Source organism: Misgurnus anguillicaudatus, chromosome 18 (assembly GCF_027580225.2).
Source record: "Misgurnus anguillicaudatus chromosome 18, ASM2758022v2, whole genome shotgun sequence".
In the NCBI taxonomy this organism is placed as follows: domain Eukaryota; kingdom Metazoa; phylum Chordata; class Actinopteri; order Cypriniformes; family Cobitidae; genus Misgurnus; species Misgurnus anguillicaudatus.
Window position 1 is genome coordinate 16,317,393 of NC_073354.2, and position 14,586 is coordinate 16,331,978.

The following is a 14,586-nucleotide window of genomic DNA, read 5'->3' on the forward strand; positions in this document are numbered from 1 at the left end:
TTTAGTAGCCACATGCAACTTTGCTAGGTGTTACTACAATACGGACTACCGGCACATCCGGGAACTTGACTGTAAATTTCGTCACCGCCCCTTTTTGGGGGATAAAAAAACATACCTTCCATTGACTTCCATTCAAAATAGCGGAACAAAGCAACGTTTTTACACAGCCGGCAGGCGTAAATAACTTGTGAAATCACTCAGATTAAACATGCTGAGTAATTATCTGTCCACCCTGCCTGCCATAGAGCGCGGAAGATACATTAACACATTTAATTTGGTCAATATAAAAACATGTCCCTTTCATTCTCAAAGCGTCAAATTTGTGTAACAACGCCATCCAGTGATTGCTGGAAATATCGCTAAGCCAGTTAGTTGTATGACTCGACGGAAAAGTGCACTCAGTACTCTAAATATAAAGACATAATATATAAATACGAAGTAACTTTCGAATACGAAGTAAAATCATTCACTTGCTTCCCTGTTGACTCGATGAGGTACGAGTAAATGTCCGGGTAAGACACCTCTGGCCAATAAGGAGCGTTGTTACACAAATTTGACGCTGGGAGAATGAAAGGGACATGTTTTTATTATGACCAAATTAAATATGTTAATGTGTCTTTCGCGCTCTATGGCAGGCAGGGTGGACAGATAATTACTCAACATGTTTAATCTGAGTGATTTCATAAATTAATTACGCCTGCCGGCTGTGTACGAACGTTGCTTTGTTCCGCTATTCTGAATGGAAGTCAATGGAAGGTCTAGTCTGAATTCCCCCAAAAGTGGGCGTGAACCTGTTCAGAGACATTCTATGACGTTGCGCCGGTTGTGCATATGACAACCTCCTCTTAAAGGTGCAGTTTGTAAATTTTAGCGGCATCTAGTGGTGAGGTTGCAAATTGCAACCAACAGCTCAGTACACAGCTCGCCCCTTGCTGTTGAAACGCATAGAGAAGCTTTGGTAGCCAACACAGGACAAACATGTCATTGTTGGAGACAATTTAATAACAACGTTTTTCCATTATGAGCTTCTGTAGAAACATGGCGGGACAAAATGGCGTCTTCCATGTAGGGGGACCCTCGGTGTAGATAAAAACGTCTCATTCTAAGGCAATAAACACATAACGGTTAATTAAAAAAGGTCTTTGTACACCCCTGATAATATAGTTTTGTATATTATTTTGCATTTCTGTCAAGAGATCCTTCTAAAAATTACACACTGCACCTTTAAGAAGGTCATTGTGAAAACGCTATTTTTAAGTATTTTTCCTTAACATATTTTTGTTTTGTGGAATTACGTTTCCGTGTGTCCGAATATCCACACAAAAAATTCCATAAGATCCCTTCTCATTGTTCAGATTCGCAGTTTGTCTTTTTGCAGTAACAAAGTTGAAGTTCAAGTGCATGTCTAGTCTTGTTATTAAAGTTTGAAAGACTGATGCAACGATACATCAGCATATAATCGGTATCGGCCGATAAAAGCGATTTTTTTCCAGTATTGGCCAGCGGCTGATTTTTTATACAGCCGATTATCAGGACAGATTATATCCTGCCAATTAAAGGGGGCAGAAAAATGCATTACAATTCATACTGTGTGATTATTTTGAATTGTGTGACAGTGACAAAAGAATTGCAGTTTGTACGCTCTGCACTTCATGACAAAAAGTACAAAGCAAAATGGTATTTATCAGTATCTATCGATATCGTACTTAGTATAGTCACAAAAATGTTGTATTGGTGCATCTCTAAAGACAATATTTGTTTAGTGAAGACATTTTAAAATAAATAAAACGTACGCAGGCAAAGTCTCTCTGAATGTCTTCTTATGGCATGCATCATGTTTCAGTACATCACTGTATTACCAGGCCGCTGAAATGTTATTTTTATGTTGTATCTGGAGGCTACTCTTGCTTGTGATGTCACATCATGTGACATCTCTTTGAAAAAGCCTTCATTATTGCCAGCTCAGAAATGTGTATCTGTGTAGTCGCCTTGTCTCATGCCAAGGTTGTTGTCATCCTGACTAGCCGTGTATAATGTCAGTTCATAGGCTGACTGATCTCTTTGTTTTAAAGTATGACCCACTGATGTCAAGAACGGGATGCTATGCATACAAAAGAGCTATTCAATCTTTAAGTTCAGCTGTAGTTTCATTTATATGCTTAGATAAACCATAAACAGAGTTGTTCATGCCACTGTATGTTATACAACATTTTGCGTTGTGTAGTCTATATGTGGGTGGTGTGTTAGACCACGTGGGTTTGTTTGGATCCTACACATAGATCACTGTATGTCCAAAGGGTTTTGCAGGTATCCATGCTACCTTTTGCATAGCGAAAGCTATATTTAGCAAATCTTGCCCCAAGGACTACACACTGTTGTAAGCTGTTGTCTACTCTTCAGCTTGATATAAAGCAAAGGTTTAATGTGAACGAGGGGCACGGCGCTGTCGGCAGTAGAGCGTTTCAGCTTATGTTTCTGTCATGGCGTGTTACCTCTTGTTTCCCATCCCCCATCATTTCATCAGCACCTTATTACTCTGGCAGGCAGGCAGTGCGCTCTGTGAGGGAGGGTGGAGGGGAAGGGGGGCAATCTCCATCGCTATGGCAACTGCATCACTGCTCAATCCACTGCATCCAGCTCTCCAGTTTCCGTGGCGACCACGCTCCCTTTAGCTCAGAGCTGCCAACTTTACAGCGACACATTTTAGTCGAAGCTCACCATAATGACCCCGTAAACAAGCATGTGTCAGTTAAAAAATGATTGGGAGCAGATGACATTGTATGTATGTGTGCTGATTTTCACCTGAACATAAATATAAAGGACAATGGTTTAATGAAATTTTAATGTTATTCAGCACTGAAAAGGTGTATGAATATTGATCATTGACTAATATGAGCTTAAGATAGTGCCTATGAATTATATATCATGCACAGCAGTGGTTTAAACTGTTGTGTTTACGCATAATGGGCTCCTAACCACACCTTTACAATGCACAAAGAATCAGCAAGCATGTGCACAAACTGATCCAGCCCTTATTAGCGTCCAGCCCAAAATAATACTCTAGTTTTATCCCCCTCAAACCACAGAGTGTGACAGACCACCCCATCAAAGGAAATGATCACAGGACTCTGTCTAGACAATGAAGCTTCACTCAGCACAGATACACACCTGCAATGAGAGCACACCATTGCTGTGTGTGGCCTATTATCAGATTATAATTATGAACTAGATAAGCTGCTTAATTTCTAATCTTTAGAGATAAACCTCTATGTTGTATTGTTTTAAACAGGGTGGAAAACAGAGACCAGAGGGATGAGATCTGCAATGGGGTGTAACTCATATAGGTAGTTTGAATCTTTAGATGTTGATTTAGAGTTTGGGTGTAGTTTAATTTTCTGAATCTGACTGGAAATAAATCAATTGAATCGCACACCGTAAAGCACAGAGTACATTCATTAACTCATTCTCTGCCAGCCTTTTTTTTTAAAGTTGCCCGCCAGCATTTTTTGTGACTTTCACACAAGTTTCACAAAGTGCCTTCACTGAAAAAAATTATTCATTCAATTTACTAATTTTTTTTTAAAGGGGCCATGGCATGAAAATTTGACTTTTTCCATGTTTAAGTGCTGTGATTGGGTCCCCAGTGCTTCTATCAACCTAGAAAATGTGAAAAAGATCAACCCAGTGACTTAGTTTTGGTAAACCATTATCTACAAGCATGTAAAAAATAGGTCGTTGAAATTTGGCTCTCCTTATGATGTCATAAGGAGCTCTTATTATAATAATACCACCCCTTAATCTGCCCTTTCCAACCACAGCACTGCCATTTAGTGCAGAGAAAAGCACAATTGAGTTTTTATTGCAACAAACCACTATTATTGTGTTCAGTGTTTGAATTTTATAATTTGCATTTTAAAGGACACACACCTACAAAGTGGCAATTTTAACATGCTATAATAAATTATTTATATGATATTTTGAGCTAAAACTTCACATGGGAACACCAAAGATTAATTTGACATCTTAAAAAAGTCTTGTGCCATGGCCCCTTTAAGGTAAGTGGACGCAATCAATTTATTTAAGCTACATTTAAACAAAAAAAAGAAAAACAAAACCAAACAAAAAACTTTTGTTTAAATGTAGCTTAAATAAATTGATTGCCTCCACTTACCTTAAAAAATTTAGTAAATTGAATGAATCATTTTTTTTCAGTGTTCCAGAGAAATTTTCCTCTATGAATATATAAACATACAAATATATTAAATGAAAGAACAGACCCTCTGCTTTCAAACAAACAAACAAAACGTTTAATCCTATCTTCATTTGTTTTTTATAACCTCTTAAATATGGGTAGGTTTCTTTAAAAATACCAAATTGTGCTAAAATAATTGCATTTTTGTGTTCAGAACGATGATCAAAACATACACAGAGTTTAAAATGTTGTTAAATTTGTTTTTGCTTCAGTTTTTTATGGGTTATCCATCTAGTGGATAATAGGAGAATTACAGAGTACTGTAAAAACTCGTGAGGAAAGCATAATTGGCAAGGAAACGTTTTCTTTTAATTGACGAGATAACTCGTCAATGCGGGGAAAAAGTTAAGCTTAATAACCAGGGTCCGAATTAACTAAAGGTTCTTACTTCACAAACTAAGAAAAAGTTCTTGAGACAAATAAGATGCAATTCTCGAAAATTTCTCAAAGGGGTACTCCTGCAAAAATTAAAATTAACCCATGGTTTACTCTCAAGCCGTCCTTGATGTACATAATTATCTTTTTTCAAACAAACACAATTGGAGTTATATTATAAAATGTCATGGTAGTAAACAGAAACCAGGGAACAGCTTCTGACTTTAAAGCCCAAAAAGTGCATCCATCCTTCACAGAAGTAATCCAGCTTCCGGTATCGGCCAAGGTGCATTCACTGAGCTTTTTCAATAAACAATAAAACATTTAGCGGCATTATCGCCACCTAACTCTTTATTTATTAAATAAAATATTAATTATATATACAGTCCAATTCATAATGCTTGAGACAATTATAACACTACTGTCACGTTTGACATGTGAGATTAATGATGGACCTCATTATATAACATCTGAACCAAAATCTGCCAGATTTGTGCACCTGCTTCCAGTCTGTTGCCATGGCCACCATGCTGTCATTTGGCCAGAATGGATTGTTACTGAGAATGTATGCAGAAAGGTCACAGGGACAGCTTGCTATGACAGCAGTTAAAATCTTTGATATTCTGCAGATTGAACCCTGGAATATTTTTGGAGACACTGTTTGTGTCATCTTTCCTAATTGTGTGATGTGTGACTCAGTGTTTATGCAGAATGATTCAGTAAGTGTTAGACCAGTGTAGGTGACATCAGGCAGTGAATGATGGAGGATCTGAAAGAACCGATTAAATATAATGTGTGCATGAGACTGGCCACACCTCATCTTCTTTATCTGTCTCTCTCTCTCTCCACCCAGCGATGGAGTTGCTGTACTGGCGGGACCTCAAGCAAAGTGGGGTGGTGTTTGGCAGTATCTTGCTGTTGCTTTTCTCTCTGACGCAGTTCAGCGTAGTCAGTGTGGTGGCCTATCTTGCTCTGGCTGCTCTCTCTGCAACCATCAGCTTCAGAGTCTACAAGTCCGTGCTGCAGGCCGTGCAGAAGACAGATGAGGGACATCCCTTCAAGTTAGACACCTTTCTGTTTGTGTGCATCAAATTAAATAAACGAATGGTTATTGCTATGTTATTACCAACACTTTTTTTATTTGGTGCAGAACATATCTGAGCGTGGAGATGTCACTGTCCCATGATCAGATGCAGAAGTATGCAGAAAACGTCCAGTACTATATCAACACCACACTTAAAGAACTACGCAGACTGTTCCTGGTTCAGGATTTGGTGGACTCACTAAAGGTGATTTTTAATTTATTTCATTTACATAAACAGTCATAATCAGTAATAGCGTATAGCAAGGCTTTTCAAACTGGGGTCAGGGGACCCCTGGAATGTTCTAAGGGGTCCCCAGAAAATTTAAATAGAAAAAAGACAAAGCAAAAATTGTAAAAGTCTGTGTCGCCAATTATTTAAGTTTGTCAACAATTTGCTGTCTTTATATTATCAAAAAAGCTATCTAACACAGTTTAAGTGTTTCTTCATAGAAAATATGAATATACACTGTAAAAAGTCAAGGTTGGATCTACTTAAAAAATACTTCACTTGATAACAAAGTTGTATCAACATATATTTTCTCACTTTAAGAATAGAAAATTACTTTAATAGGTAACACCTAAAATATTTAAGCTTTATTAACTTAGAATTTAAGTTGAAAAAAAAAACAGGTTTTTAGGTGTTATCAATTGACTTTTTTAAGATGTCAAATAAAACTTTGGTGTCCCCAGATTTCATATGCCGTTTTTGGATGTGTCTTTTAAATGCAAATGAGCTGATCTCTGTACTAAATGGCAGTGCCGTGGATGGATAGTGCAGATTAAGGGGTGTTATTATCCCCCTCTGACATCACCAGGGGAGCCAAATTTCAATGACATATTTTTTTACATGTTTGTGGAAAATGGTTTACCAAAACTAAGTTAATGGGTTGGTCTTATTTAAATTTTCTAGGTTTATAAAAGCACTGGGGACCCAATTATAGCACTTAAACAAGAAAAAAAGTCACATGTTCATAATATGTACCTTTTAAGTTAATCCAACGTTCACTTTTTACTGTGTATATTTTTGGGGTCCCTCGCTGAAGGTTTATCATGTGTGGGGTCCCTGCCATCATAACATTTAAAAACCCTTGTATAAAGGATTAGTTTAACAACTCATAAAATTTATTCTTGTTTTCCAATGAGATGGTTTTACAATCCAGCTTGTTATGGTACACACATATATATAATGCATATTGGTTAACTAATTTATATATTTTTTTACCTAAGTTTGCTGTGCTGATGTGGTTGTTGACCTATGTGGGAGCTCTCTTCAATGGCCTCACTCTTCTTATTATGGGTTAGCACATGCTTGTCATTTGAAATAGAGATTTTGATCATGCATTGCATTCTTCTTTCTGAAATGTTCATGCTTTCTTTGTGTTTTGTTTCAGTGGTGGTCTCCATGTTCTCCATGCCTGTGGTCTATGAGAAATACCAGGTCAGTGGAACCTTTCTTACTCTGACTACAATGTAATGTGTTACCAAGACTCCAGTGTGATATATATCTCTCTCTATCTCTCTCTCTCTCTCTCTCTCTCTCTCTCTCTCTCTCTCTCTCTCTCTCTCTCTCTAGGCACAAATTGATCAGTATGTGGACCTCATAAGGACCCATGTCAATTCTGTAGTGGCAAAGTAAGTACCGCTATAAGCATTCGGGAAGTATGGACAATTTTATGTTAAAGGGATAGTTGTCCCAAAAAAAAACTCACCCTCATGTTGTTACAAACCTGTATACATTTCTTTGTTGTAGTGAACACAGAGGAGGATATTTTGAGAGGTGTTTGTGGCCAGGCCGTTTGTGGAGGCCATTCATTTTCGTAGTAGGAAAAATAATACCATGGAAGTGAATGGGGTCCAAAAACGGTTTGATTACAAACATTTCTCAAAATATCTTCCTTTGTGGTCATCATAACAAAGAAATGTATACAGGTTTGTAACAACATGTAAATGATGACAGAATTTTCATTTTGGGGTGAACTATCTTTTTAAGCAATGTATTTGAATAAAATTAACAGATCTGAACTTATTTTCAAAACAAAAATGAATTGCAAACTTTGTATGCATTTATAAGTTATCTTTGCGTTTAAATATATTGGCTTTACCAAATCTGGTGTGAAATGATTTATCTGTTTTTCAACAAACTAAGCTGTATTAATTGCATCACCATGTGCATTTTGGGTACACATTGTAAGCTGCATTAATTAAATTAGTCTTAGCAAGACAATGAGTCATTTTCATTGTCATTTTCATGTCAACATAGAATGAATTGTGAATTGTTGAACATTTTTAGCAATCTAAGTAGTCAAAGGTTTTTATGCGGTTTGACCTCCTGAAAATGCGTTTTGGGGTCATGAAAACCAACTTTTGAAGATGGGTTTCAAAGTCCAAGTTTTTATAACAACGCCTTGTCGTCTTATTTACTGCAAATCTGTGATAATAGTGACGTCATGCCCATGTGTTAAAGGTAGGGTAACACATTTTGAAAAATGCTAACGGTAGCCGCCTAGCATTGAAATCCCGATCCAACCTTCAAGTCACATCGCTATCCAAAGTCACGCCTCTTTCAAAACACATGAACACGCACAGATCAGACGGTCACATCTCATGTCTCAAGCACACGTTCGGTTTTGTAGACGTAGTAACTGTTACGCTAATCCGCAAACGAACACAAATTTCATAAGCAACACAATGTTTCATCAAAGTAGAATATCTGAATCCATCTCAATACAAACATATCGCGTACCTACCTTATCAAAATAAACAGTGCAACGACCCTTTCAGACCCTTTGCCTCCTGCAGCCGTTTGCATCACGTGGTAAAGCAGTAAAGTTACCGATGTTCATTTGGGTTTTTGCTCTTTGCTGATCCAGGCAGTGTTTTCTGTTGTTGTTATAAAAGATGCCTTTAGTTTTGTGACTCCTGTAAAGGTTTCAATTCAGCAGAAAAGTTTGCTGTTCTCGCTGTTTACAGACAGGAGGTGAGCGCACGTGAACGCGCCGATGACGTATGGTGTCTGCGTGGACATTCAAATTACGCTTACGTATGAGGGACAAAAAAGGAAACGTCCGTTCGGACCGAAATCTATGATTGGTTGAACATTTTTGGTCCTACACCTTTCACAGATTACATAAATTTCTACAAATACATTTAAACAACTTAACACAATGATTGCTATCAGGATGTGAGGAGACTTTTAACCAGCATAACTAAAAATGTTTCAGGATCAAATCTGTTACCCTACCTTTAAGTCAGTCTATAGGCATGCACAGTGACCTACAGGCCTGTGTTTCTGCTGCTTTAAGATACTTAGTTTATTAACGCTTCTCCAAAATTTCTACGCCTTTTAGTCCAAGGTCGTTTGGTGTAATAAACCTACCTCATCGTCCGTCTGAACAAAACAGCTTGATGCTCCCGCCGTCTTGATTGTTTGTATGTTCTGTAGGTGTATTTGTATAAACGTAGACTTGTAGTGTTTCTTTACAAGGTAACATTGCCACCTACTGGCCTTGCACACGTAATGCAGCGTATTTAGTCATCTTCAGCGTTGTCGTGCATTTGTGAAATTTTTAAAAGCAAAGGATAAACTTTTCTGTTATTTACTGCATCAGGGCTAGGCAACCAGTCCTGATAAAACCTTGCCTACCTGTAGTTTTCAGGTGACTCTTCAGACCTTGATTAGCTATTTCAGGTATGCTTGATTAGAGCTGGAGTTAAACTCTGCTGCACTTCACGGCAGACATTGCCTACCTCTGCACTACATCGATTTTGTGTAAACATAGCATGAGAATGTGTTGCAAACGTATATACATGAATGTATATGTCTAATTTGTGTGAATTTACCTGGATTGTACAGGATCCAAGAGAAGATTCCTGGTGCCAAGCGAAAGGCTGAATAGACCTCACAGGTTCCCACTTTCAGAAGATCTAAATGATGAGCAAGGGTTCCTCTTTAAACACACACACACACACACACACATATAAATCAGACACAAATATACATCACTCGAACATAGTTCAACTTTGTACACATTGTGACGTCTAGAGCAATGGCCAAGCTGTGCAGGAGAAGTCCCATCCTCGCCTTATAACCACAGAAAAAAATTGGGAAAAAGCAAAGCGTCTCTCAAATCGGGATCTATTGGGAAGTATTGCAAATTAATGAACTGTAAAAGTAAAACATGTCGTTCAAATTGGAAAAGAGACTAGATGTGAATTTTTTGTGTTGCTCATTTTGCTCAAGTGCATGAAGTCAAGAGTCTCAATGCTGATAAATTCTCTTTATATCTTTCGATTCATTTGTGCTTTCTCAGCTGTGCTGAAAGATGTATTTTCTCTGTAGTATGTGAAGGATCTCTCCAGCTTTACCGCTCTCCCGTGACCCTCTCTTTTTGTAAAAAATAAAAGCTTTTTGTGTCTCTTGGGCGTTGGTGGGGCTTTTCCTCTTCCATCACTATACCCGTAAACACAACTAATATAATCGTCATTGTCAGCTAGACGCATGGATCTGCTGAGGTTCATGATATTTGTACCGTTGGGCACAAACGCAACTATTTAGCAATGTTTGAATTAGATATGGTCGGCTCACTCGTAGCATTTTGTTTTTTCTTCGTAGGACTCAATAATGGACCTACAGAGATTCACGTTTTTAGGTGCTGTCATTGATTTTTTCGTACAGTAAACGAACAAAAGAGAGTGAGGAGATGGAAGCTTCAGTGAGCGATTGCCAGTTAGAATTTGTCAATCTTTGTACTGTTGTTAAGTGTTGCTCATTCTGTTAGCTATTGACTCTTAACTATTTGCACTTAAGATGTACTCAAAAAATGAATGCGAAAATAAATGTTCTTAAATGTATCATGACTCCAGTTTTATTGATTTCACATTGATTTCAAGCTTTGACATGACCTTACTCAGTCAATATTTAAGATATCAAGGTTATATTTTCACACAATGTTTTTACATTATGTCAGATGATGTAGAAAATCACAAAAAATAACCAGCTCCGTTTATACAGATCAGTTCACATTTTATAAGTTTGTGTTTTCCTTTGAAATCACTCAAATGATGACATTAAATACATTCATAATACGTATGTTTTTTTTTTTACTTTTGAAATGCTGATTTATTTATTTGTCAAGAAAATATTAAAAAATTAAATGAAAATTAAATTTAAGCATGTCCACTATACAAAATGTGATCAATAAGTCATGACAACATTTTGTTTTATAATAGTTGTATATAATAATTGATAAAAATAACTAAACAGTAAGTTAATTAAATTTTTATTATACTTACAAATTTAGGGCAGCAAAATATTTTTAAGTGAAACTTTACACTGTAAAAAGTGAAAAGTTGGTTCAACTTAAAGTTAACACCTATAAATGTAATTTTGTTCAAATAAAATTTTCACGAAAACGAAATGCAACTGCACTTCATGTCCCTATTTCAATGTTCAATTCAAGCCAAATCTACACCCTTGGTGCCCAGGACCTGTGCATTGTCCAAATCCTACATTTCCTCTCCAGGAACAGGTGGAATGGGTTTGGACAACAGTGGGATCTGTTTCCGCTCCCATGTGTAGTCTGCAACACACTGTTTCCACAACACTTCGTGACCACTGTAATGGATTTTTACATTTATTTATCAGACACTTTTATACAAAGCGACTCACAAAGATTAGGAAACAATAAAACGATTTGTCATATATGGAGGCACCAGAAGTGCTTATAAGCTTACAAGTTTCCAAGATTCTGAAAAAAAGTATTGTTGCGAGAGGGAGGGAGAGAGAGAGAGAGAGAGAGAGAGAGAGAGATTCGTTTTTTTTATAAAGGAGATTGAAGAGCAGTCAGCATACTTGTAATTTTTAAGCTAACAAAAGAAATGTATTAAAGGTGCTTTTACTTTTTCTATCAATCATTGTGTTCTTTATATTGCTTTTTTTTTAAGTCTAAGCTATATATTTATGTCTCAGCATTCCATCAGCATTACTCAGGAGAACAATAGCAACAGAAACAGCTGAAGGATGTTGAAGATGCTTTCACATCACTAAAGTGACACTGAGAGACTCGGATGGTATCTGTGAGCTCGCCTCGCCCTCTGCTGCTGCATCCTGAGAACTGCACTGGAAACGAGAGGGTGTGGTGGTCGCATTGTGGTGTAAAGGGACAATAGGGAATTTGCTGACGGTGGGAGTAACATCCGAAGAGATCACCAAAACAGGAAATGAATGCGCCACTGTGTGTTTGATAAGATTCACAACCTCATCAAAAACTAATCAGAATCAGCAGAACAATAATACAATGAACTGTGAATGTTACAATTTATTGTGAAGAGATGGTTGGTGGTTTATATTGTCTGCTTATACATTTCATATTCCATACACTTGGACATTTAACAATTCAGACTAAAAAACCAGCTGATACTCTTGGTGAAAAATTGCTATTCTGTCCTTTTAAAATACACTTTTATTGTATAAATATGATCAAAGAACTCATTTGTATGAATACTTATATGCTGCATGTCATAAGCCATTTATAACCATGACCTCCTATTCAGTGCTGCCCCAAATGGCCCTGTACAGATTTGACAAGATGTTTAGTTCTGTTGAGTGTGATCCACTGAGCTAAGCATTGGGGCAAGGTATGGGTCATTATAAAGTGAAATAGGCCATTAAGATTCACAGAATTAAATAGAAATACTTTTTATATTTGTTATGCATTTGCCAGATGGTTTTAGGTGTTCCCTGGGTTTAAACTCATACACTGTAAAAAAAAAAAGGGGGAAAAATGAGCATGAAGTTAAAATAACTTGGATTTGCAAGTCAATTCAACCTGCTATTTTAAATTTTGCCTTGTGGAAAGTTTGCAATACTTATAAATACAAGTTAAAATTTTTATTTAATTTTTTAAGGTAAATTTGACAAAATATGTTGATTTGACAAAAATGCTGCATATTTTTTTAAAGTGTGACCTTTTGTGTTCCTAACGCAATGCTCTACCCCTAAGCTACTGCTGGAGCACATGCACAGGATGGTAGACCAAGGCTGGTTTTTGCACAGTTTGCTTATTTCTTATAAAAAAATTATGAATTTTCATTTTGTTCATCAGATGTCTTTATCTAGACAAATGGGAAAGCATTTAACATTTTATCTAAGGAGCCAACAATAAGTGAAGCATTAAGATAAGTTATTTGGATTTAATGGGATTGAACAAAGGAGTTAAAAACCTTCATACAAAACCAAAGCTAGAGAAAAGGCACAATTGTGTAATTTTGACCTTATAAATAGTGAGATATAGATATAAAGTATAATGTGACAACTAGCCTCAATGCTGCCTATAGCTTAATTGAGAAGTAGAATGCTAGTTCAGAACAATGTATGCTGCCAGATACGTGCAAGACTGTCCTACTATTATTTACCAAACATCTCAGTTATTTCATTTTTATTTTATTAGGAAGTGAAAAATGTCACTTTAACAAATCAAAGTAGAATGTGGCCTTTAGGGTGAATGTATTTGTTATGTAAAATACAACAATTAAAAAACCTCCATGTCTGAAAAATTCCAAAACCTTCACGACCTTTCTGACATTAACCACACAAAGATCAGTCACTCTGTATGGCCTTGATGTGCCAGCCTGTGTATCTGCTGTACCTGAGCAAAGATGAATTCACCTTAGGTTAAGGAAACTTAAAGGTTTCAACACAGCAAACCCAAATTTATTAGGGCTCGAGCACCAAGGTGCTTAACAAATATTATTACTACCACAAAATAAGAGCAAACATATTGCTATTAGATGGTACTCATCTAAGAGATGCTCACGCATTTGCCATCAGAGGAGATGTCTGAGACAAAACGTACTGTTCACCTGAGGACATATCACACTAATGGATTTTCATTTTGAGACATACACTTAAACTTCCTCTGGCTATTCTGTATGGAAGAGAAAGTCCACTGCCCATTCTAATCATATAATTACAGGAAGTCAGCAACATTTTGGCCTACACATTCTGGTATACTGAGGGGCTACTACAAGCTATGGAGCTGGTAAGATGAGACCCGGTTTGACCCTTTTAAAGGTGATTGAACAGAGTATTTATCCTTGTTCTATGATGTGACATGTAGACAATTTTTTTTTTTTTTTGGGGTCTGTAATGCCTTAGAAGCTACCTAAAAACCTCTCTCAGATAGCTCTATTAGGGTGGGGGATTTTAAACAAGTGGTTTTGCACCTATTTGGCTCCCCCTACTGGCTTAACTTGCAATCTCATTACTGATTGGCTGACTTTGCTGCCACTCAAAAAATGTAGCCAATTATTTTAAAGTGGAGGGGCAGTTAGATGCATGTGATGTCATAAGCATCAGTTTTTCAGATTGGTCTGTTTTATGGCTGACATTTCTAAAAGAGGAATTTCTATGAGACTAAGATGTTTGGCATGTCTAGCACTTTTTGTATGTTTGTGAATGCGGGTAGACTACCATTATTCAACAAAGACAAGGTAAAATTGTTTTTCATTCTCTGTCCCCTTTAAAATTGTAGATGTAAAATGGGTTTGGGTCAGAAGCGTCATGCCCATTGAAACTGAGGCACGTGCCCCCTCTGATTTTTGAGCCAAGTGGATTTTGCATAATGATAAGTCCTTCACTTTTTCTGTTTTAATCACATGCGTGCTTCATTCTGTATGCAATTAATTATTAATAAATTATACAAATTCAGTGCTGGTCAACATTGTGCACAGGTGTGGATTAACTGCACAAAGATGATAGTTCAAAGTTCATTTCTTATGTTTATATCTGTGTCCCCTTAAATAAAAGGGTGCATATGGCCCCTGGTTTGGGTGTTGTTGACAATTAACTATTTAGATTTCATTAAATTTTTCGGTT

At 36.9% G+C, this 14,586-nt stretch overlaps 1 protein-coding gene across 4 annotated transcripts in view; it reads left to right on the forward strand.

The window, feature by feature from the left end:
• The window catches only part of rtn1b (reticulon 1b), a 50,114-nt gene extending 39,552 nt beyond the window's left edge, over window positions 1–10,562 (forward strand). For all 4 annotated transcript variants that reach the window (XM_055186054.2, XM_055186055.2, XM_055186057.2 and 1 more), the window contains 6 exons: window positions 5,481–5,688; window positions 5,778–5,916; window positions 6,939–7,008; window positions 7,103–7,149; window positions 7,285–7,343; window positions 9,565–10,562. In XM_055186054.2, coding sequence (XP_055042029.2) covers window positions 5,481–5,688; window positions 5,778–5,916; window positions 6,939–7,008; window positions 7,103–7,149; window positions 7,285–7,343; window positions 9,565–9,607 — 566 coding nt within the window. In that variant the 3' untranslated portion in view covers window positions 9,608–10,562. The remainder of the gene's footprint in view (window positions 1–5,480; window positions 5,689–5,777; window positions 5,917–6,938; window positions 7,009–7,102; window positions 7,150–7,284; window positions 7,344–9,564) is intronic.
• Window positions 10,563–14,586: the final 4,024 nt, after the last annotated feature.